The sequence below is a fragment of the Paroedura picta genome, chromosome 4, assembly GCF_049243985.1.
Source record: "Paroedura picta isolate Pp20150507F chromosome 4, Ppicta_v3.0, whole genome shotgun sequence".
In the NCBI taxonomy this organism is placed as follows: Eukaryota; Metazoa; Chordata; class Lepidosauria; order Squamata; family Gekkonidae; genus Paroedura; species Paroedura picta.
The window spans coordinates 62,957,657-62,980,707 of NC_135372.1; the positions used below are offsets into that span (position 1 = coordinate 62,957,657).

General features: G+C 40.2%; 1 protein-coding gene across 3 annotated transcripts in view; it reads left to right on the plus strand.

Annotated features, from left to right (window-relative positions):
- The window catches only part of DDAH1 (dimethylarginine dimethylaminohydrolase 1), a 162,406-nt gene extending 146,142 nt beyond the window's left edge, over nt 1-16,264 (plus strand). For all 3 annotated transcript variants that reach the window (XM_077333133.1, XM_077333134.1, XM_077333132.1), the window contains 2 exons: nt 10,060-10,203; nt 11,159-16,264. In XM_077333133.1, the coding sequence (XP_077189248.1) occupies nt 10,060-10,203; nt 11,159-11,275 (261 nt within the window). In that variant the 3' untranslated portion in view covers nt 11,276-16,264. The remainder of the gene's footprint in view (nt 1-10,059; nt 10,204-11,158) is intronic.
- The last annotated feature ends 6,787 nt before the right edge of the window (nt 16,265-23,051 follow it).

Below are 23,051 nucleotides of genomic sequence, written 5' to 3' on the forward strand. Positions count from 1 at the left end.
AGCCAACAGATGTCTAGCTCCTTATTACACTTTAAAATGGCTTCCCTATCCTGTGTTTTGTTTTTAGAGTCACTTTTTAGCAGCCCTTAGAGTCCTGCTGAGGCAATAGTTGAAATGATGCCTATTTCTGATGTAATTCAGTTAAAGTTTCATTAGCCCTGGGGACACAGGCTAGACAAAACCACCACCAAGAATTATTGGAGGAACAAAACCCTACTTTATTCTTATTATGCAGTCCTCCTTTTTATCCTTTTCTTCATGTGCAGATCGGCAGATTCTACATGTTTTCTTAGCTGGCTGGGTAAATATAAGTGGCTAGCTACTGGGCTATGTATATTCCTGCAGAATTTGTATCAGCATTACCAGCCAGCATATTTTAGTGTTCCTTGTTGTATGTACTAGAGGCTATGGCTTATTCAGTAATGAATCCACTAGCCAAAGAAACATCTCTTGTTCTTTAAGCCATCTGTCATTTTCCCATAGCTATAAAGAGCTTTTGTATAGGGCAGTCTAAATTTCTTTTCAGCAATAAGTACTTTTGCATACAAGCCATGAAATATATACATTGATGCCTGTTTGTTGAGTAAGTTCTTAGTAAATATTTTTTCAGTTTCCTAGATACTCTTTGTATAGAGAAATCAAGAAGTAGCATCCTTTATACTGCAGTATTTTTGCTAATGCAGAGCATTAGACACTAGTGTTACAGAAGATGTGCACTGGTCATCACTCTGTTTGTGGGGATGGGGAAGTGGAACAGGATTGAATTGTGCTTTTCAGTTGACAATTGTGATAAAAAAAGTGTGGTGAAATTGTATTTGCTCCAGTACAAAAAAACATTTGACAGTAAAAGTCTGAGACAAGTCGGAGCAATATGGAAAGAGATATCTAGGACTGAAAACACCTCCTGAATAGATAAGGAGACAACTGCTACATCTAAATTTGGTCTTTGACCAATTAAATTTTGGAATGTTTGTTATTGTGCTCTGTGGTTCCCAGATTATCCTGGGACAACACCAGAAAGTTTGTTAACATGTTACTTTGGGAAACTTTGGCAGCTTCCTTTAGAGGTCAAGGGGATGTTAACCATAATGAATACTGGTGCTGGCCCATGGCTGCCCCCGCCTGCTCCTTCATGGTGTGTTATCATTGCTGCAGTGAATGGAGAAGCATTCGGAGACTGGAGGGTCTATGCAGGGGGGTACTCCCTGTGGTACCCCTTCAGCCACCTCCTAATTTTACTTCTTTTTAAAAGTTGGCAGTAGGTATATTGCTAGAGTGTTATGAAGCTGCAGTGCCTTGCCTACTATCAATGTTTCTTTAAAAGCTGCTACCACTCGTGGTGTAGGGGTGGGTGATTGATGCAAGGAGATGTGAGAGTATGGACGTGGGAAATCCATACTTTTTCATCCACATAGTAATCAAACCCACTTTAGCATATGGTTTCCTTGTGAATAGGGTGCATTAATTTTTTAGCAAAGAAGAATAAGAATTGTTTTTTTGCCCTGCTTTTTACTACCCGAAGGAGTATCAAAGAGGCTCACAATTACCATCCCTTCCACTCCTCACAACAGATACCCTGTGAAATAGGTGGGACTGAGACAGCTGTAATAGAACTGCTCTGTGAGAATACCCCTAAGAGAACTATGACTAGCCCAAAATCATCCAGCTGGTTGCATATGGAGGAGTGGGGAATCAAACCCAGCTCTGCAGTTTAGAGTCTGCTGCTCTTATCTCCTATGGTACACTGACTAATTATTTGTGAGTATTGCAGCTTCACTGTTCATAATACCCTTGCAAGACTGAGTTTCAGGAATTCATAGGATGTTATTTATGAGTCCATTTACTTCCTGTGTCATAATTTTTAAATTTATGATAATACAGTGATTTGCTGTTGATCACATACACAGATATTAACAAGCAAATGAAAGAATTACTTCAGGTGGAGAATCAGCATACAACAACTGTTGGTTTCTATTTAAGCCAAGCTACAGAAAAAGAAAGAAAATAAATCATCAAGATATGATAAATGTTTTTTTGATGGGAACTTTCCTTGATCTGCATCCTCATTTCCCAGCACTATATATCATGTCACTTAATGTTTTAATAGTTATTTGCAGCAGCTTATTGTTCCTTATAATGGAAATGTAAGTACAATTATGTCTAACTGAATTCAGACTAAATACATTAACCGAGGCAGGGATACCTTTGTAAATGAGTACGTTCACTATTCATTCAGTTATATATGAACCTTTGTCTTGATAGGAAAGTATTTTGCATGCCCTATGGAATTGGTTAAGGTCCTACAGGGAGCGCATTCTACCAAGCCCTCTTTTAAGCAGGGATCCTCAGTAGATGGAGGGAGGCATCTGCAGATCTAAATGCTCTTGGGAAAACGTAAAGGAAACAACGGCCCCATAGATATGGTGGTCCCAGACCTTTTAGGGCTTTGCAAATAAAACCCAAAAGCTTGAACTTGATCTGGTCTCAAATCTGTAGCCAATGCAACTGGGAGAGCACTGATGTTATATGTGACCTCTATTGAGTCCCTGTCAGGACTTGAGCCCTTGCATTTTGGTTCTGTTGGAGTTTCTGGAGCATTCATAAGGGCAGTCCTGCATAGAACAAGTTGCAGAAGTCTAGTCTAGTGGTGTCCCTCTGGCTAGGTCCAGCTGTTGAGAGACAGGGTTCCGGCTGCCTCACCTGGCGCAGATGGTAAAATGTCTTTGTGATGTCTTGATAAGGAGGAGTCCAGAGTCGCACCCAAACTCCTGACAGATGACACTGGTGTAACTGTACTCCCAGTGAGCATTGGTCCACCTGTTTCTCTGCCAGCTATCCCAGCCAGAGGACCTCCATTTTGGCTGGATTCCACTTCAACCAACTCTACTTCAGCCAGTCTACCATGGCCTCTAGACACCTTGCCAGGCACCTAGCTTTAATGGCTTCAGAAATAAAACAGATATGCTGTTGAATTTCAGACCCACTGATAAAAAGTTGCTTCTGTCAGTTTAAACCTTTGAAAAATTACATTGCTTGCAGTTGGTCTTCTGTGACTCCTCTTGAATATTCTGGTCTTCTTATCCCATTCTGATACCTTTGTCAGGAAGGGAACTGTCACTGGAATCTGTAATATAGAATGCTTTCAGAATTTAAAGATTACTTATTAGGTATATTACATTGAATTTATTTATTATTTTGTCACGATTTTTGGACAATTCTGCTTCCCAACACGGCTAACAGGAATGAAAAATAATTAAAATGCTATTAAAGTTCAGTATACACGTTCTTTGGTGGGCTGGAGGTAGTTCTCATCTGAAATGGATCAAAACATGTTCAGCGGGAGTGTTGCTTCAATGCAGGCCAAAGCAATGGGGCCTTTCAGTATGAGCTAGACCAACAAATGGTAGAAGAATGCTTGGGTGTTTGTTTCCTCTCCTCTCTCTGAGGGCAGTCAAATGTATTCCTGCCCAACATGTTCGGTTCTATTAAGAACAGAATTTAGGAAGGTAGTTAATTTACACAAAAACCCCATTTATTTCAGCACATTTACCTGCAACATTATTCCTACATTATGTTTTGTGATATGTGGTTTGGAATTGTGTATCTTAAGTAGCCATTTGCTGGATCAACCTGATTTTGTTTGTTTGCTGTGCTGGTTTTTAGCTGCTGTCTTACCTAGTTTAATTGCTTCACCATTAGAATTTTAAAGGAGAATGTAGTTGTGCTATACATTAGTCAACTACCAAAGCACTTAAAATATAACATTAATAATAGCAAAGGGAAGCTGAAAGAAATTAATGAGAAAATTGAATTACACAAAATCTAGGTTCCTCTGTAATAATGCACTTGACTGTCCAGTCTTCATCCACTCCCAGGAGTTAGATCTTGTAACTGAAGAGGCTGTCTGGCTTACATAAAGAAGAATTTTGTTGTTCTTGTTTGATTCCTTTGCTTTCCAGAGAACGAACTTCCCTTCCCATGTTCATGTTCCAAAGGACAGGATGTTAATTCTCAGAAATTTATTCAATGCAGCAACAATCTGAGCCATTTCCTTGAGCTCTTTCTTGCACATAACTTTGCATTCTGCTAAAGTTTCTGTGCAAAGTCAGATGTTGAATCACTAGCACAGTCACAGTATAAGGTTATTTTAGATGAGGCAGCACAGAATGGGAACATATTAAAAGTATGCACAGTACAAATTATGCACATGTAGGAACAGTGCATGTTACCAGTTTAATGCCAGATGAAACAGGTCTCTTAAAAGCGAAGGAGAAAGACTTGTGTGGTTTTTAAAAATCCATTAGTGTTGTAAAATACTGACTGCAAAGATGCTAAAACAGCTTGAAAATTGTTAGTTCCAGAAAATAGTTCATACTGGAGGGAGGGATTTAATGAAACATACCTGGTTTGTAAATGGTGGTATGTGTGAGTGACTCCAAACAAATTTCCCTGGATATATTTTCAAATATGCTAAAGAGCTGTTGACTTCAGTTGAGTTCTCAGGTTATTCAAATCAAGTGTCTCTATATAGTTATTTAGTACACTTCTATTCCATCCTTTCTCCATGGCACTCTGGAAGGCAGATATGGTTATCCTTCCTGCATTTTATCCTCACAGCAATCCTGTGAGGTAGATTAGGCTAACAGAGAGTGACTGACCCAAGGTTAACCAGCGGACTTTGTGCCATGGTGGGGTCTTGAGCATGCTCTCCCCAGATCGTAGTTCAACACTCTGCCAACAATATCCCACTGACTGTCATAGATATTTAAAACAAACACAGCTCCTAAGTTTCTGCTGACTCAGCTTCTGAAGTGATTGGAATAGATGGAGGATCTTGATGCAATGAAGCAAATCACAGCTAAGGAAGCATCACATGAGTGAAGATTATTCACTCTTGTCTATAGTCTGTGTTAAATTGGTCTTTAATGTATTGCTTATGGCTGTAGGCCTCATTTGGCCACATATATTTTGTAAAACACAATGGTGAGGGGGGGGGGAATTGTGGCCTTTGGAAATCATTTTGTTTGACATCAAGAAAGCATGACTAAGGGCTAAGAGAATGTCAAGCAAAAGTTACCCTGTCCAGGAGGGACAAAATTTCCCAGAAAAATCAGGCATACGGGAAATGCTAGGTTGCTAGCATAGCAGGTCATGCAAAGGTTTTCTGGGCAGGAAACCAGACTCAGACAAATTGAATTTGTGACTGTTAGAATCTTCATAAACAAGGAAGTTTTCCCAGTAGTGCATCTTACGTAAGGTACATAATGTAGCCTGGCAAAATGAATGTCCATTGTTCCTGTTCTACAGCAGTGAATTAAGCAGTGGTACAGGGCCATCATTGGCCTCTAAAATCCGTCTGCAGTAAGTAGAAGAGGAAGATTTTAGTGAATAAAGTTCTCTCCATAAAGATGGAGGTTTCAGGGAAGATGGGTAGAATTTCCTGTTGGAGAATAGGAGGATTTTTATGGTGCAGGTTTCGGAAAACTGGATTGCAGTTGCAGCAGGAAAAAAAGAGGCTCCTTTCCCTAGCCCCAAAACGGTCATGTCGTTTGTAACGTTAGTTGCACTTCATTTCCAGCAGATCGTTATCAAGCCTATCTGCACATCTAGATGTGCTGCCTGTGAAGTTAACCACATCTGTCCTTCAATTTGATGTGTTATCAGGTTGGAAACACAGTGCTGTTATTCCTGATACATAGAGCCACTGCTGTGCCATGCGACTGTATATACACAGTGCTTATGTTTGCTAACCGTAAAGCATTTGCTTTTTTATTCTCCAATTCACTTGACAGGAAGGGAAAGAGCAGGTAGCAAGCTGAGCAGTATTTGCTAGGCAGCTATCCTAAAGATGAATAGAAAATGCTACATTACTTGGACCATTGTGTAATAACTGCAAATATAGTACTTTTCATCAGGAGTGTGAGTCTGAATACAGTAAGAGCAGGTGTCTTCATTGCTAGCCTTCTAGGTTCAGCTGGTAACATTTCATCAATTTTGACTTACTAGTGTAAGGAGGCTTTGCTGATTGGTGAGGTTTATTTTTTACCCTTTTAGCCAGAACTGAGTGATAATACTCAGATTGACCGTTTATGCACTGGGAACTTCACTGCCCTGGCTCCTGTGCAGGAGCACAAATCAGGGGTGGATGAGGTGCACCAGGCCAAATGCTCCCCCATGTGGGTGCAAGGAAGAGGTGGAGCAACCTGCCACAACTAAAACTCCAGCCTGCAGCCTGGCATAAACAGTCATTAAGAACATGTCAGATATTCTTCAGCTTGGCAATGGCCTCTAATTTGTAGAGCTGGATTTCATTCCCCATTCCTCTGCATGCAGCCAATTGGGTGACCTTGGGCTAGTCACAGTCCTGTTACAACTGGTCTCACGGAGCAGTTTCTCTCAGAGCTCTGTCAGCCCCACCTATTTCAGAGGGTGGTGGTTGTGGGGAGAGGAAGGGAATGTAATTGTATGCTGCTTTGAGATTCTTTCAGTTAGTGAAAAGAAGGTATAAAACCAATTCCTCTTCATCACTTGATCTACTGGAGGTGCAAATTTTGATTCCTCTTTCTGCCTTCCATTTAATGTAGTTACTAAGATAGTAAAGATTTTTCAAACTTGTTAGCTTTGCATTCTTCCAAAGATGTGTGTACATAGAGCCATATCCTTGCCAATGGGATAGCATTCAACACACAAAGTTCAATTCTGTTTTGTTTGTTTTTTTGTATTGGACTAACAGTAGCATAATCTCCACATTTTATATGTCTGTTTTGTTTTCTAATTATTACCATCCTTTCCCCTAATGGTTGGTCGTGATTTAAGTTGCTGTTGCACTTGGGGCCTTACGTACCATGGAAGGTATTGCTCAATACAGGGTTATATTTTCCAAAGAAGCAGTGGATACTGTAAACAAAAGCAAAAGGTGTTTGGTTTCTTTGCCTTCTGTTTAAATGATCTTTTGCAACTGAATCAAAATACATTCCTGAGAGCTGAGCAACTGCTTCCATAAAAATTACAATAGCAGGTTTTGATTTACTTTTTTCCAACAAGATTGAGATACCCCACTGCATCAGATTGAACTAATCCTTGTTTCTTTTTTCACAAATGCCAGTAATTTTGTGCTAATATGATTAAGTGATATACATAAAAATGGAAGCTGGATAGATTAATTAATTGTGAATAGAGCTAAAACAATTTGGAATAACCACCAAGGCTACCCATATTCTGTGCAAAGATCAATTAAAATCGCTGATCAGTTGCTCAAATGAAAACTATTTGCATTCATTTGCAAATTTTTATGTAATTTCTGTTAATTATTTGAATTATGTGATTGTTTTACTAGGGTTAAGTGTTATTGGATATGAAACAGTATTTCTGGATCAGATCAAAAGTATATCAAGTCCAGGAACCTGATCCCTGCAGTGGACAGCCAGACACTTCACATACAGGACAAAATAGAGATATTCATTATGTGTAGTGCGCCTCATACCATGAAAATCAAAAGAATAATATCTTGGGGAACATGGAGGTAATATTAGAACAAAAGAGATAGCCTTCATGATTAGACGAGTAGTACATATAGAAGTCCAGCAATCTGTGGTTGTGCTATAGAGCCAGGGCATAGAAACTAAGTCTGTCCCATGGTGTATTTGTTGGCAGAGTTCAAATTTGCATAGAGGAGCAGAACACCAGGAGGCTTAAAAGAATTTTAAAAATATTATACAAACGTATAGAAAAGGAGAGGAGAGAGAGACTTGGCAGTCTAACTGGCTAACTTTCAGTCATTCAATCTGTTCTGGAGGCAAGCAGGGAAGAAGTGTGCTCAAAAGGAGCAAGAAGTCTCCAATTGAACAAATCAGGGCACAGGAGGAAATAATTTGAAAAAACATCAGGAAGTTCCTATTCTCACTATGAAGAAGAAGAGTTCGTTCTTATATGCTGGTTTTCTTTGCCCGAAGGAGTCTCAAAGCCTTCCCTTTCCTCTCCCCACAACAGATACTGCTTGGTCAGAACAGCTTTATCAGTGCCGTGGCAAACTTAAGATCACCCAGCTGGCTGCATGTGGGGGAGAGCAGAATCAAACCCAGCTCGCCAGATTAGAAGTCTGCACTGCTAACCACTACACCAAACTGCTAAATACACATCTCATCTGATGCCCCCTGTAGGATTTTGTTCACATGCTTTTAAATAATGCACCCTATAGATCTTGCATGTTCCAACATTAGTAGCCATAGATGGGCCTATCCTCCATGAATATGTCTATTCCTCTTTTAAATCCATCGATACTTGTGACCAACTGTCCATCCATTGACAGGGAACGTCATAATTCATGTAAAGGATTGAAAAAGTACCTCTTTTGTCCATCCTGAATCTGTTGCCCCTGAATCTTACTGGGTGAACCTCCCACACTCACATTTGTAGTATTAGAGGAGAGCTTCTCCGTGTCTACTTTCTCCATCCCCTGCAGAACTCCCCTCATAGTTGTCTTTTTTCTTCTGCTGAAAAGTCTCAGATCCTTCAGATTATTCTTGAATGAATGAAGTTTGGTGTATATGAGAACAAATTAATACACTGTCTTCAAACATGCACACCACACACACACACACACACACACACATATATATACATACACAGGGACCAGAGTACAGGGGCAGCACCATAGACTACCTTGGATCTTGAGATATTCCGAAGAAAGGCAGTGATATCAATATTTTAAATAACTAAATATACAAGGGAATTCCAGTATCAACCATCTTGTTTTCACTTTGTTTCCTAATAATCCCCAAGATGGAGTTTGCCTTTCCCCCAATGCAACACCTTGAGTCAGCATTTTCACCAAGGTACCACCACTACTCCAAGATCTTTTTCCTTCAGAATAACCACCAGTTTGGACCCTATTAACATATATTTAAAGTTAAGGTACTTGGTCCAGTGTCAGTCAGCTTGCTGTCACATACATTGAACTTCATTTTCCATGATGTTGCCCTGTCTCCCAGATTGGAGAGAGGTTGGAGTTTTTCGCCTTCATGAATAGTTTAGTATTCTCTGTAAATTGTCTCAGTGGCAGAACATCTGTATGGCATACAGAAGGTCCCAGGTTCAGTCCCTGGCATCTCCAGGTAAAAGGATCTGGCACTGTCAGTGGGTGATGTGAAAGACCTCTGCCTGACACCCTGGAAATTGCTTCCTGTCTGAGTAGGCAGTACTGATCTTGACAGACTGATTCCGCATAAATCAGTTTCATGTGTTCACATTCTCCAGCAGGGCAATCTCATACCTGGGATGGAGCTCCTCCTCTAGGTGTCAGGGTCAAGTAGCTTTGTGATCCCTGCTGGAGAAGGGCTTGCTGCAGTGTTCTCCAGTTCTTTTGGTCCTGCCCTATTAGCAGGATGTGCACTTTGCTTTTCCCAAAGTTCAGTGTTTTGAATGTAAAAGTTTTCCTTTTAGGGGTTTTCCTTTTTTAGAAGAAGAAGTAGAAGAAGAAGAGTTGGTTCTTATATGCCGCTTTCCCCTTCCTGAAGGAGGCTCAAAGCGGCTTACAATCGCCTTCCCATTCCTCTCCCCACAACAGACACCCTGTGGGGTGAGTGAGGCTGAGAGAGAGACCTGACATTCCCGCTCGGTCAGAACAGCCTTATCAGTGCCGTGGCGAACCCAAGGTCACCCAGCTGGCTGCATGTGGGGGAGTGCAAAATTCAACCCGGCATGCCAGATTAGAAGTCCGCACTCCTAACCACTACACCAAACTGGCTCTATGTGAATGAACATTGACTTGTTCCAGATGCTAACATAGTTGATTTTTAGAGATGCTGAGCATCTTGAAGTTCTCTTCAAGGAGTACAAACAGTTATAAACATAATTTTTAGCATCGAGTATCATACAGACATCTTAAATATGGTCCTAAATTTTATTACTGATTGCTTTTTCACTGCTCTCCATTTGAAATGTTTGCCGCAATGTGAGAGGCATCCTGTTTTGAATGAACAATCTCCATTGAACAAGTATTCTTTTTGTGTGGCTTTATTTTTAACTGTACTCATTTCTCTGATTTAAATTCCATTACAGACTATGCAGCAGATGAGCGACCACCGCTATGACAAGCTTACAGTTCCTGATGACAGTGCAGCAAACTGCGTATATTTATACATTCCTGGCAAAGGCCATATTTTGTTGCACCGGGCCCCTGAGGAATATCCAGAAAGTGCAAAGGTAAACACAGCACTAATGAGGCATTGTTTGTATAAGGTACCAATCTATTCTACGTATTTATTTATTTATTTATTTATTTATTTATTTATTTGAACTTGTTGGCTGCATGGTGGCTAACATCAAAAAGTTCAAATACAAAGGTCAAATAACAAAGCAATACAATAAAACAATTAACCTCACCCCCACCCAGCTGCCAAGACCCAAGGAAAGAAATGCTACCCGGATGGGGGTTCAGGGGAACTGTTGAGGAAGAGGGGTCCACTGTTGTTATGTGCAAAAGGGGAAGTCAAATGAAGCTGATGCAGAAATGTATCTGCAGCAAGAGTTCTAGTGGATGGAGCTTGTGCTGTTTGTTGAGGAATCTGAGTAGCTCCCCATAAAGGTCCACCAGCTGCTGATATCAAAAAGGCAGTCCCAAGGTAGGCAGTATTTGTAAGTATTCCCTTCTTTCAGCTGCATAGTGACGACCCAGTTCCTTACTGATCTGTTAACACCTCTTCAAGAAGTCTGGTACACGCTGCATGGGATTCATTTCCTGGCTGCTGCCGCCAGATTTTTAGTCTATTGAATCTGTTCTAGATTGGATGCTGACTTAGAATCTTTTTCTACCAATTTTTTTAGTCCATCCTCCATTCCACTCCACAGTGTGTGTGTTCCTTTTATCTGAATGAGGAGTAATTGTGCCCATTTTTCACCCTCGCCATCTTAAATAATTAATTAGGATGAGAAAGTTTACTCCAGTCTGCCAAAGATACTTCCAAAGAAGCCTCTTTTCAGACTGAAAGACAATGTAGGTGTGTATGCATTCATGAATGCACATATGGGCTTCCAAATAAGCTCACTGAAGAGTTACTAATATAATCTGGGGCAAAGGCAAAATTGTATTAGTACAGCCTCTTATTAAAACATTTATTTGCATCTGTAATACCTTTTTCTCTTTTTCCCCACTAAATAGGTCTTTGAAAAACTGAAGGACCACATGCTGATCCCTATAGCTTGTACAGAGCTAGAGAAGATAGATGGATCACTCACTTGTACTTCTGTCCTTATTAACAAAACTTCAGAATTATGAATTACAGACTCCCTCCCTTGTAACTGGCAATAATGTACATGCAAGGTAGACGAATCTGTATCCACTTTTATTGGTTTTCTTGACAATCTACTGTGCCACTGTGCTACTAACCTTTGTTTACAATGGTGCCCCTTCAGATGGTAATTAAGGTGTGCATATGGGTTTTTTCTCCCCCTGATGTAAAAGGACTCTGCAGCATGTTTGTCTGACCTAACAGATGTTAGTGGTTTTTAGAATTGGTGTGAAACTGATCTAGGAACTCGAAGTGTGGGCCACTTCTAGCATTACTTTTGATTGACTCAGATCTTAAGACCCATGTGGTTAGGTGCAAATTAATTTTGTGTGGGCAAGTTTCCCTAAGGCCATATGACTTGTTCTTGTAGATGGTGTAACTTTTCTTAACTATCTCCCACAAACCAGTGTCGGACCCAGCAGGACTATGGTGACCTGCACCCTTGTGCCTAATACAGATGCTAGGGCCTAATGGTCAAGAATGCTTAATCTGCTGCTTCTGATGAGGATGTCACAGAAATTTCATAACACTTCTACAAGGGCTTCCTCCACTCCTTCCCCATGATTGCCTCTGTCTTGTATGCACATTTTTGATGAGCGAGAGTTGCCAATTAAATCTGTTTGTTTAGTGAAAAACTTACACAGGAAGATCTAGATATGAACCAGTGAAGGGCTGTTCACCTCATTCTTCTGTGACCATTATTCTGCTCAGCAATCACCACCCATGTTCCCCAGCCAGCTTTGGAGAAAGATTCTGAGAGGGGAAATCTTAGGAAGAAAAGGGCCAAGCAGCCCTACCCATTCTTCTGCTATAAAACATCAGCAAAGTAGCCACCCTCCATTCTCCTGTACCTGTGGGGACCCCATCCATTTATAATGTGAATATGAAAGCAACATCAACTCAGTTTGCACTGCAGGTGATTTTGTTTCCCTTTTTCAAATTAGCCACAATCAGATATACACATAAATGACATGGAAGAGGTTTTAAGGCAATCATCAGTCTTGCATAGGAAGACAATCTTGGAGTGAGCATGAATGTAACTGATATTGGTCTTTCAGATCTTCTTAGTTAATAAAGTGTAGTGTAGGAATTATCCCTGATTTAAATCACTGAAGCTTTTCCTTCCTACCTTTTGCTTTTGTTCTATCTCATTTTTTACCTCGTTTTCCTTCTATTCTCTTTGCCTTTCATAATTTTTCTCTTGCCCTCTTCCAGACACAAACATTGAAGGGAAGATTTTAAAAGAAAGAAATTCAATAGCATTAAGAACCTGAGCTTCTGTGTGGAAGTCTGTGTAGCCTTCTCTGCAGTGCCAGCTGCAGGATAAAACGAACGGGCATTCATATTCCCATGGAGTCATGTTGCTGCTTGAGCACTGGGTTGCATTTGTAGAGATTCATGAGCAGAATCCTTTGCTCCCTGCAGGTGGCACCTGGGGTAGCAGCTATTGCAGAGGTGGATTCAAAGGGGATTTTATTCTGGTAGTCTTGAATTACAGCACAGTTTAAATCACTGGTTAGCATGTAATAGATGCTAAGACAGTGAGTTGTTTACTTTTTTGAACACTGGATATCCTTATAACTCATGAATTAATTTTACACTGGTTATATTTTCAAAATAATGAGCATAATAATGCTCCGACACAAATTATTATGCTTTGTTTTTGAGGTTATTTGTTTATGCTTTCAAATTTTATTTAATCAACTTACATAAGAGCTAATGTTGAACTTCTTGGAAAAGTCTGACAATGGAAAAAAGTGAGAGATTGGGGGCAACATAGTATTTTTATTGAGATATAGTGATTTGAAAAAGGAAGAGAGTTATTTTCCAACAGGCTACCATGAGTACTTTATCTGAGCACCACAGTTGTTGTGCCTAGAACAATGGACATCTTGGGGGGGGGTTGCTTTAATTGTGTGAATTTTTACTATGGAACTAAATTGAAATGTTTGTTATGGCAAATTCTGCCACACACTTATGGCCTTACTCATATGTTTTTCACAACACAAAAGAAAATACAATTGTATTCTCATGGCATCTGTAACATCATAGAGAATGGAGAGTTTGTGTAACTAAAGTATGTATTGGAACTCCCTGAGGGCTCATGTACAGTCGGAGTGTTTTAGCAACTTCCTGCTAAAGCCTATCATTTTCCGGAACTACTTCTGGCTAGCAGTTGAGATATAATATCAGGAAGTAAAGTAAATAGGATAGGAAAGGAAAGCTGAAACTATTCATGTAGCCATACAAAAATCTCAAAAATCTAAATGGCTGATTCTTAAAGGTTTTCTAATTCAGTCTTTTATTCCCTTTAATGAGAAACTGTTTTCTCTCCAGAAAGGTAGAAAACCCCTTGTATGCATGTTAAGTGTTGATCATATTCTATCTGAAACCCTAAAATTAATGTACTTGAAATATATTGTATGAAACAGAAAATATTTAAAGAAGTGTCAGTGCTGATTCTTAATAGAAATGATTTAATTTGGAAATGAGGGCACCAGATGAAAGTATACTGGTAAGAGGTGAGAACCATGCAAGAATTATAGGGAACTTCACAACAGCATTTCTCTCCCCAAAATGGTTAATTCTTCAACGAGTCCTCATCTTTCACCATTTGAAGAGAAAAGGAGAAGGCATGAAACCAGCACTACTCTGTTGCTCATCCCATAGTACAAAGGAGAGGATTTATTCTGCGTTGTTATTGCTATTCTTGCCACTACATAATGCTAAGCCAGCTTCAGGTTATCTCTTTAAGTTGGAGACAGAAGTTGAGCATTCTTGCTCTTGGCACTTCCTATCATCTCTGTTATCCACCTAGTATTAGTACATTTCCAGTATACTATGCATACATCTTTCAAAATGAAATCTTGTGGATTATTTATGTCTGTTTTATACTTGCATGTTGTTTTTATGATACTTCACATGACTTTGCTGCTACTGCTGCTGCTAGGAAATGAAGAATAGGGGAAGCAACTGGGAAAAACCATAATATGTTGCATGGGAGTAGAAACTTCTGTGACAGCTTACCTGAGAGCCAAATCTCTTATCAGGAGCTCTTCAGTCAGTTGACTTAATTTATTGCAGTGCATCTGATAGTTAACAGTGTTACCATTTTTTTTCTGGTTTTTATCATGACAATTCATTATTATGTCCTGAATCAAGAACCATCTTCCTCAACAACAGGACACTGTCATGAATTTGAAAAGTTTATATGTAAAGAAGGAAATATTCCTTCTTTTTCATTGTGTTCCTCCTCCTGATTGGCTTGGCAACTCTATCCATTCTCCTCACAAAATGAATACATATATAAACATAAGGAGTATATAGTGCAAAGTAATTTTCTACAAATCTGTTTCATAGTACACTAGCAACGTTTCCTGTTCAGGCTGAAACTAGATTTTGCAGGATTGATGCCCAAAACAGTAACCTTGTGTCTGAAATGTCAGTTTAGGTTACAGAAAGGGATAGCATTTCCACAGTTGTTTCCTATTAGATGTAGCCTGTCAAAGAGAAATACTCAGCTTAGCTTTCTGCTCTGATAAAGTGTTTTTCTGTGTACGGAGAATCTTTGGTGGGATCATTCACATTCCAAATGCAGCTTGAAGGAGCAGAGTTCAGGACAAGATGTACCACTTGACCCTGTTGATGGTATAAATTGGCCCTGTATCTGTTACTGGCATATAGCTTGACCCCTCTTGCACAACCCAACTCCTTGATAAAATGTGCTGAACAGGTTGAATGAAAAGTGGCAAGACTGACACTACTGTAAGAATTTTCGGTGTCCTGCTTTTTCCCTTGTCATTGTCCATTATGTAACCAGAACTTGGTGGCCTGTATTCAACCAGATAATTAAGAAAACCTAAGTATCTTTAAGTTTTCTTACAAGTAAGCAGTGATTTCTGCCAATTCTCCCTTCCCATTACAGCCTACTGAGCACCCCCTCTCCACTTTTGTTCTGAGGGTGGTCAGTGCACATTCAGGAACAACATGAGTATGATCTGCTATGGGAAGGGAGAAGCAGTGGCAGTTGCCACCCCTCTTAAGGACACTTAAGTGCCCTGAAGTTTTCTTAGTGTGGTTGTACTGGCAGCAGATATGTTGCCTTCCATGTTCCAAGTATTGCTGCCTACTTTGTTTTGTATGATTACAGGCTGAATAATGTGATGCAATATGTGGATTTCCTTGTTGGACAGAACTTGATCAGAGTCAACTAAGGTTCCCTTCCTTGTGCCAATGAGAACTTTGTATACATGTTGTACCTTAGTTTGCTACTCTTGGCATTTTTCCAGTCCCACCCACACCACAAACTATACACTCAGTTAAATCTTTCACAGATGCAGCGTTATAGAATTATAGTGTAGATTTTTTAAGGACACATGCAACACTACAATCTCCTTGAGATGGGCTCATAACTCATGTAGAACACCATGTTCAATTTGGTACAGAGTGGTCAAAATTGCTCCCTCTCTTCCTTTCCCCTTATTTACAACAAACTGTCTTTAGATACAGTCTAGTTACTTAAAATTAAAATGAGTAATAGTCAGAAAGTCCTCAGGAGTTGGTGCATATCCACAGAGAATAAGTCTGTTTTGAAAGTAGTTTTCATCTCTTAGTAGCTATGAACAAAATGTCAGGGACCCCGTATGAACTCCCAGAAAGCCTGCTAGTTGATGTCTGATGATGTAACTTGTATAAAGACACACGTGAATCATGTGCATTGTGTTTCTCTTCAAAACACAAAATAATGACTACTAAATCACCCCAGTATTAGACTCTTACCTTTGAGATACCCTTATTACAATACAGAATACTGTTGCCCACTTTTTATGTTTGTGTGTGCCAAAATGTGACTGCATTCCATAGCTGGTTAACATTAGGGAAAACATTCTGGGTTTTCTTTTTTTGTTTTGTCTTTTGCAGTCTCAGTACTTCATGTACACGCATCACTATGGAATAAATTGTCAGCTGTACTTGAATGGTGTGTGATTTTTTTTATCTATCATATTACTTGAATCTTCTTCATCTGAATTTTCACAAACATTGCATTTTTACTGAATAAGACAATGCAATCCTAAGCAGTATTACACCCGTATAAATCTGTTGAAGTCAACCAGTTTTACTAACCTTATACATCCTTTTAAATAAAACACTGTATATTAATTTTACATTAATTAATTTTACATTAAAATTACTTTTAATGGCATGCATGAAGCAGTCTGACCTAATAGCACACACACAACACATTTCAAATTAATCCATTATCTTAAAAAAATATAAATACTATTAATTTGTTGTTGAAGACCATTTTCCTGATGCAGATTGCATATACTCCAGGATTGCTGCTGCTGCCCTTCAGAGGAAATTTTCAGGCATCCTGTAGGACAAAACGGCAGTGGGGAGATGAGTGGCCTGTTTTGGGGAAGTACCTTCTACAGATGCAGGAAGAATGGTTAGCCCCTGCCCTAGTTTCTCAGCCTCAATCTGAATTGATTCTCCCACTTTTCCATTAGTAATGTTTTTAAAACAAGATTTAATCAGGGATCCTTTGCCACTTTTCCCAGCTCTACCCTGTGATAGTGGTGAGCCCTAATATACCTGGTGACCTTTTAAAATACTTTTGTAGGTATCCCCATCAGCGAACCAGCACTTGAGAATTCCAAATGGGGCAACTGGAGGAAGGGAGAGTTGAGAAGGACAGAGAAATAGCACTTATTTCAGGAGAAGCAACTCTGTTTTCTCTATAATACAAACTCTTGAAGTTTGGTTTCTCAGAGTTTGTGCACACAAATTCATGTGAGTCTCCTTTGACTGAATGCCATCATGTAGTGGAACTTAACTCCTTAGTAAACATGAATTAGCTTGCTACCTTAAAGAGCAATGCTAATGCTTTAATGTTCATAACTATGGATTGAATCATAGCATCATAGAGTTGGAAGGGACCTGATAGGTCATCTAGTCCAACCCCCTGCACTATGCAGGACACTCATAACCCTATCGCTCATCCACTGTAACCTGCCACCCCCTTGAGCCTTCACAGAACCAGCCTCTCCATCATATGGCTATCTAGCCTCTCTTTTAAAATTTCCAAAGGTGGAGAACTTACCACCTCCTGAGAAAGCTTGTTCAACTGAGAAACTGCTCTAACTGTCAGGAACTTCTTCCTGATATTTAGACGGAATTTCTTTTGAATTAATTTCATCCCATTGGTTCTGGTCCTTCTCTCCGGGGCAAGAGAGAACAACTCTGCTCCATCCCCTATATGACACCCTTTTAAATATGGTTATCAGATCCCTTCTCAGTCATCTCTCCAGGCCAAACAGACCAAGCTCAACCTTTCTTCATACGTCTTGGTCTCCAAACCTCTCACCATGTTTATTGCCCTCCTCTGGACATGCTCCAGTTGTCTACATCCCTCTTCAACTGGGATACCCAAAACTGAACACAATACTCCCAAGTGAGCAGAGTAAAGCGGTACCATCACCTCCCGTGATCTGGATATGATACTCCGTTTGATACAGCCCCAAATCCCATTTGCTTTTTTAGCCAAGTCACAGGGTTGACCATGTTCAAGACTCCTAGATCCTTTTTGCACATGCTACTGCCAAGACAAGTCTCCCCCATCCTATATTAGTGTAGATGGTTTTTCCTACCTAAAGGCAGAACTTTACATTTGTCCCTATTGAACTTTATTTTATTCAGTTTAGCCCACTTCTCAAGCCTATCAAGATTATCCTGCATTCTTCTATCTTCTGTTGTGTTTGCTATCCCTCCCAGTTTGGTATCGTCTGCAAATTTAATAAGTATCTCCTCTAATCCCTCATTTGAATCATTCATAAATACGTTGAAGAACACCGGCCCCAGGACAGATCCTTGGGGTACACCCCTTGTCACTCTTTTCCAAGAGGATGCTGAACCATTAACAAGTATCTTCTGGGTATCATCTCTCAACCAGTTATTTATTGATTCACCTGACGGAATTAGGATTCATACCACATTTTGCCAACTTGTCAACTAGACTATCATGTGGAACCTTATCAGAAGCTTTACTGAAATCCAGATAAACTATGTCCACGGCATTCCCCTGATCCAGCAAGTTACCGTAGTAACTTTCTCAAAAAAAGATAAGGTTGGTCTGACACGACTTGTTTTTGCAAAACCCATGCTGAGTCTTAGAAATCACAGCTCTCAGTTCCAGCTGCTCAAGGACCAAGTGTTTGATGATTTGTTCCAAATTTTTGCCAGCTACAGATGTCAAGCTGATGGGTCGATAGTTACCCAAATCCTCCTTTTTCCCTTTCTTGAAGATGGGGACAATATTTGCCTGCCTCCAATTATCTGGCAAGAGCCTCTTGTGGCGCAGAGTGGTAAGACAGCAGACATGTAGTCTGAAAGCTCTGCCCATGAGGTTGGGAGTTCAATCCCAGCAGCCGGCTCAAGGTTGACTCAGCCTTCCATCCTTCCGAGGTCGGTAAAATGAGTACCCAGCTTGCTGGGGGGTAAACGGTAATGATTGGGGAAGGCACTGGCAAACCACCCCGTATTGAGTCTGCCATGAAAATGCTAGAGGGCATCACCCCAAGGGTCAGACATGACCCGATGCTTCTACAGGGGTTACCTTTACCTTAATTATCTGGCACCTCATCTGATCTCCAAGAAAAGTTAAAAAAAATGGACAGAGATTACATCTGCAAGTTCCTTTAGTACCTTTGGATGCAGTTCATCTGGCCCAGAAGATTTTGTTTCATTTAAAGAAAATAAGTGTTTGTGGACTGCACCAACAGTGATCCTAGGCTACCATTCCCATCTACCGTGTTGTGTTACGTTTTTGCCACATTGAACACTATTTCCCTCACAAGAGAAGACTGAGGAGAAATAGGAGTTAAGCAGTTCAGCCCTTTTTTCTGGGTGCAAATCATACATATTCCAGAACAGTTTGCCCTATGTGAAATGTTACTCATAAAGAGCAAAGCTCTAAAGGAGAACAAGGAGCTTCTTACAGCAGTATACTGCCATCTAGTGCCAGCCATTGGCCTGGGGGGTTAATAATTGCATTGTAAAAGCTTATGTAAGGCTATTTTTATCTTTTGCATAGGCTTCCTCAAGCTGCTCAGATTTTAAATGAACCAACTAGGAAAATAGATATATTGCTTGTAAGTTTGACTGTTAACTAATTTGGTATGCATTTGAATGGGTTGTTTTAGTATGGAATGCCATAAGTTGTTAGAAGGTGGCACAGAAGGAAACTTTGTTTTGAAAAGAGTAATAGCTGGTATCGCATGCAGATACAATTGGTAGATTGTAGAAGAATGTGGGCAGGCAATATCACTTTATCAATGGCAGTTTGTGCCAATATGAAACTAGAGCAGTGGTTCTCAACCTTCCTAATGCCGCAAACCTTTAATACAGTTCCTCATGTTGTGGTGACTCCCAACCATAAAATTATGCCAGTGTTCTTTCACAGAATTTAAACCAAAACTGACCAATGGCATGAAGATCCATTGTTCATGATTGTATATAAATTGGTCCCCCCCCCGGGGTTTCTCAATTCAGTTCTGCCTCTTGTCCCACCATGCCGATTTCACTCTTTTCTGGTGCTCCAGACAGACGAACACTTTATCTTGATCTACTCTGCAAGGCTGTTGTGTGGATGTTCCCCCCAGCCATGCTATGAATCAACCTAAGCCCCATTGTACAAAGGTTACATGTCTTGCATATATTCTGAAAGAGATCAACATGCATTATATCATCCTGAAAACTGTTTAAAGGCCACTTTTAATTAATTTAATAGAAATGGGTAATGGTCCTATGGTTAAGTTGTGGGGATCTCCTCTTGTTTTTCTCCAAACCTGAGGCTTTTCTTGGGTTTGTCAGAAGACCTATCTTGTCTGTTCATGGCTCCAATTTTCAAATTTAAATATTCATAGATGGGGCCACACTGAGAATAGATATGTTTATGAATGTCCTTGACCAGGAGCCAAGCCTAGCACATAATAGTGTGGACAGATCTATTTGGGCTGCATAAAAGGAGAATATCATACAGCTCTGGAAACTGCGGCCTATTATGCACACACATCCTACTTTCGATGTTGACTAAAGTCCAGTTAGTGTGCATGTACTCTGCACCTTTTTCATTTTTCTCCTAGGAATCATGGACTGTCTATTCTGCACACCAATGAAAAAAATTGGACATTGTGTCAAGGTGCCAACATTTCCTCTTTTTTGTGCATCATGGCTGCTCAGAGAGCTGAAGTATGGGGCAATGCTACCTCTTAAAGCTTTTTCTGCAATAATTTTTGACCAGTGCTCAAAGTTTAGTGATACACTCATTTCACTACATCATGCTTGTAAAACACTGCCTAAAATACATAATGGTTGCTTGTAAAAAATCATGCTTGTAAAAAAAATCACATGATGGAAAAAACAAACATTGATAAATGGGGGAGAGGGCAAAACGTGTAGAGTGGGAGAAATTATTTCAATGTGAGCAGTGGAGAAGGGCAGAAAAAAGGGTGGCGGGGGGGGGGGGGCTAAGGGAATCTGTATGCTTTTGAATTACCTTTGACTTGGAAGCAAAATGAGGGGGGAAACTCACCACAGAAAGCACTCTAAGAAAGCACAGGGAAACAGCAACCAGAAAGGGAACTGAGCACTGAAGGAAGAAAAATCAATGCTGAATGAAAAGAAAAACCAATGAAAGTGCATGTTGAAAGTAAGGGGGGATGCAGAACAAAAAAGAAAACCTGACAGACCTACACAGTGAAAGCACGGGGAATATATAAAAGCCCTGAGTGTGTCAGATCTTTTTGAGAAAACTTTCATACCCAGCCATGTTGCTCAGCTTTCTAGTTTTTGCAGTCAGCCATGACACATTCCTTTCTTGGTCTGCTACCTGGACCTCATATAGGAAACCGAAATGACATTGTCACAGTTCTCACTGGCTGCCAAAGCAAAACACGTTGCTATTGTCAATCGAGACACAACATTTATTGTTCAAGAGAATTCAGTCTTTTCTTCCAGATATCTTCAGATCAACTGTTACAAGAGATTCTGTCTCCCATTTCCTGTAACATTCTAAAGAAACAATAAGTTCACTCAAGATTCTCTTTATATCAAACTTATCTGATTTTCTGAGGAGCAGAAAAGAACAAAAATGGGTAGGAGGCTTGTAAGAAAGTGTATGCAGTTCTTTTGCTAGGACATAGTACAACAGGTGTTTGCAGTGCATGCTATTCTCACTTGAGTACAGCCCTTCTACATAGAAAAGCATGGAGTTGAAATATAATTAGTATATTTCTGCAAACTCGAAAAAATATGTGTAACTGGCCAAGTCAGCTTCTATGATGGTGAACATCTGAACCCAGTTCTCACGTATCCTAGTCCAGCACTGTACCCACTACACACCACCAGCTTTCATTTAAGATTGCCAGCTTCAGATTGGGAAATTCCTGGAGATACAGGGGTGGAGCCTGGTAAGGGCAGAAAGATCAGGCAAAAGTTTTCTGTGTTTAAACACACGGGAAACAGTAAGTTGCCATTGATCTAAAGAAGAAGAGTTGGTTCTTATATGCCACTTTTCTCTACCCGAAGGAGGCTCAAAGTGGCTTACAGTCGCCTTCCCTTTCCTCTCCCCACAACAGACACCCTGTGAGGCAGGTGGGGCTGAGAGAGCCCTGATATCACTGCTCTGTCAGAACAGCTTTATCAGTGCCGTGGCGAGCCTAAGGTCAACCAGCTTGCTGCATGTGTGGGAGTGCAGAATTGAACCCGGCTCACTAGATTAGAAGTCCGCATTCCTAACCACTACACCAAACTGACTCTCAGTGTCTCTTGCTGGACACTACTGCTCAACTGTAATAGGGCAATTGTGTAATTAAAACACACACATACACTTTGGACATTATACCCAACACATCACAAGTGATATTTAACCCCGATTTAGGGAAGTGCATTCTTAAAATTGTAGCTATAGAATAATACACTGGAGGTGTATAAGATGGCCATAAAATGTGAAGTCAAAATTAAAGGTTTATTGCTCTGATATTCTGTAGTTTATGTGTAATGGGTCCAGGAAAAGGTGTCTTGCAAAGAATAATGCAGTATAAAACAGCAGAGACCCCTGGTGGACACTCAACAATTAGCACTGGACCAATCCGTACAGCAGCCTCTGATGGATCTCTCCATGAATTTCTCTGATCCCCTTCTAAAGCCAACAAATCTAAGTTCTCATCTCTGCTATTCACTCCTTAAGTGAACTAAGTGAACTACTTTCTTCTGAATGTAGTGTCCATCATTGGTTGTCTGTAATTTCTAATATTAAAAGGGGAGGGAGTTCTTGCTATCCACTTTTCCCAGCCGATGCATAATCCCCATTTGGCCACCTTTTCAGTAATAAGTCCCCAGTTCATTAGCCTTTCCTAGTCATTATTATTATTTGATTTCTATAACTGCCCCTCTTGGCAAGCAGTGTTGGGGCGGTTTACTACAAAATATAATGTACAATTGTTAATAAAACCATTAAAAATATATCAGATGGCTGTAGCTGCTAGGTTGCCAATTAAACAATTCCCTACTTTGTCTAGGGTGGGAGAGACTTATGGAGGAGGGTGCTGCTCCAGACTATTGGTCATTTGGGGTGCCCTTTCCTCTACTTTTTTCAGCATTGTACAATCCTTTTTAGGTGGTAGTGGTTGAGATATGAACTGTATGCAGTATTCCAAATGCTCCTATGCCAGAAATCCATATAAAAGCATTATAAGGGTGATC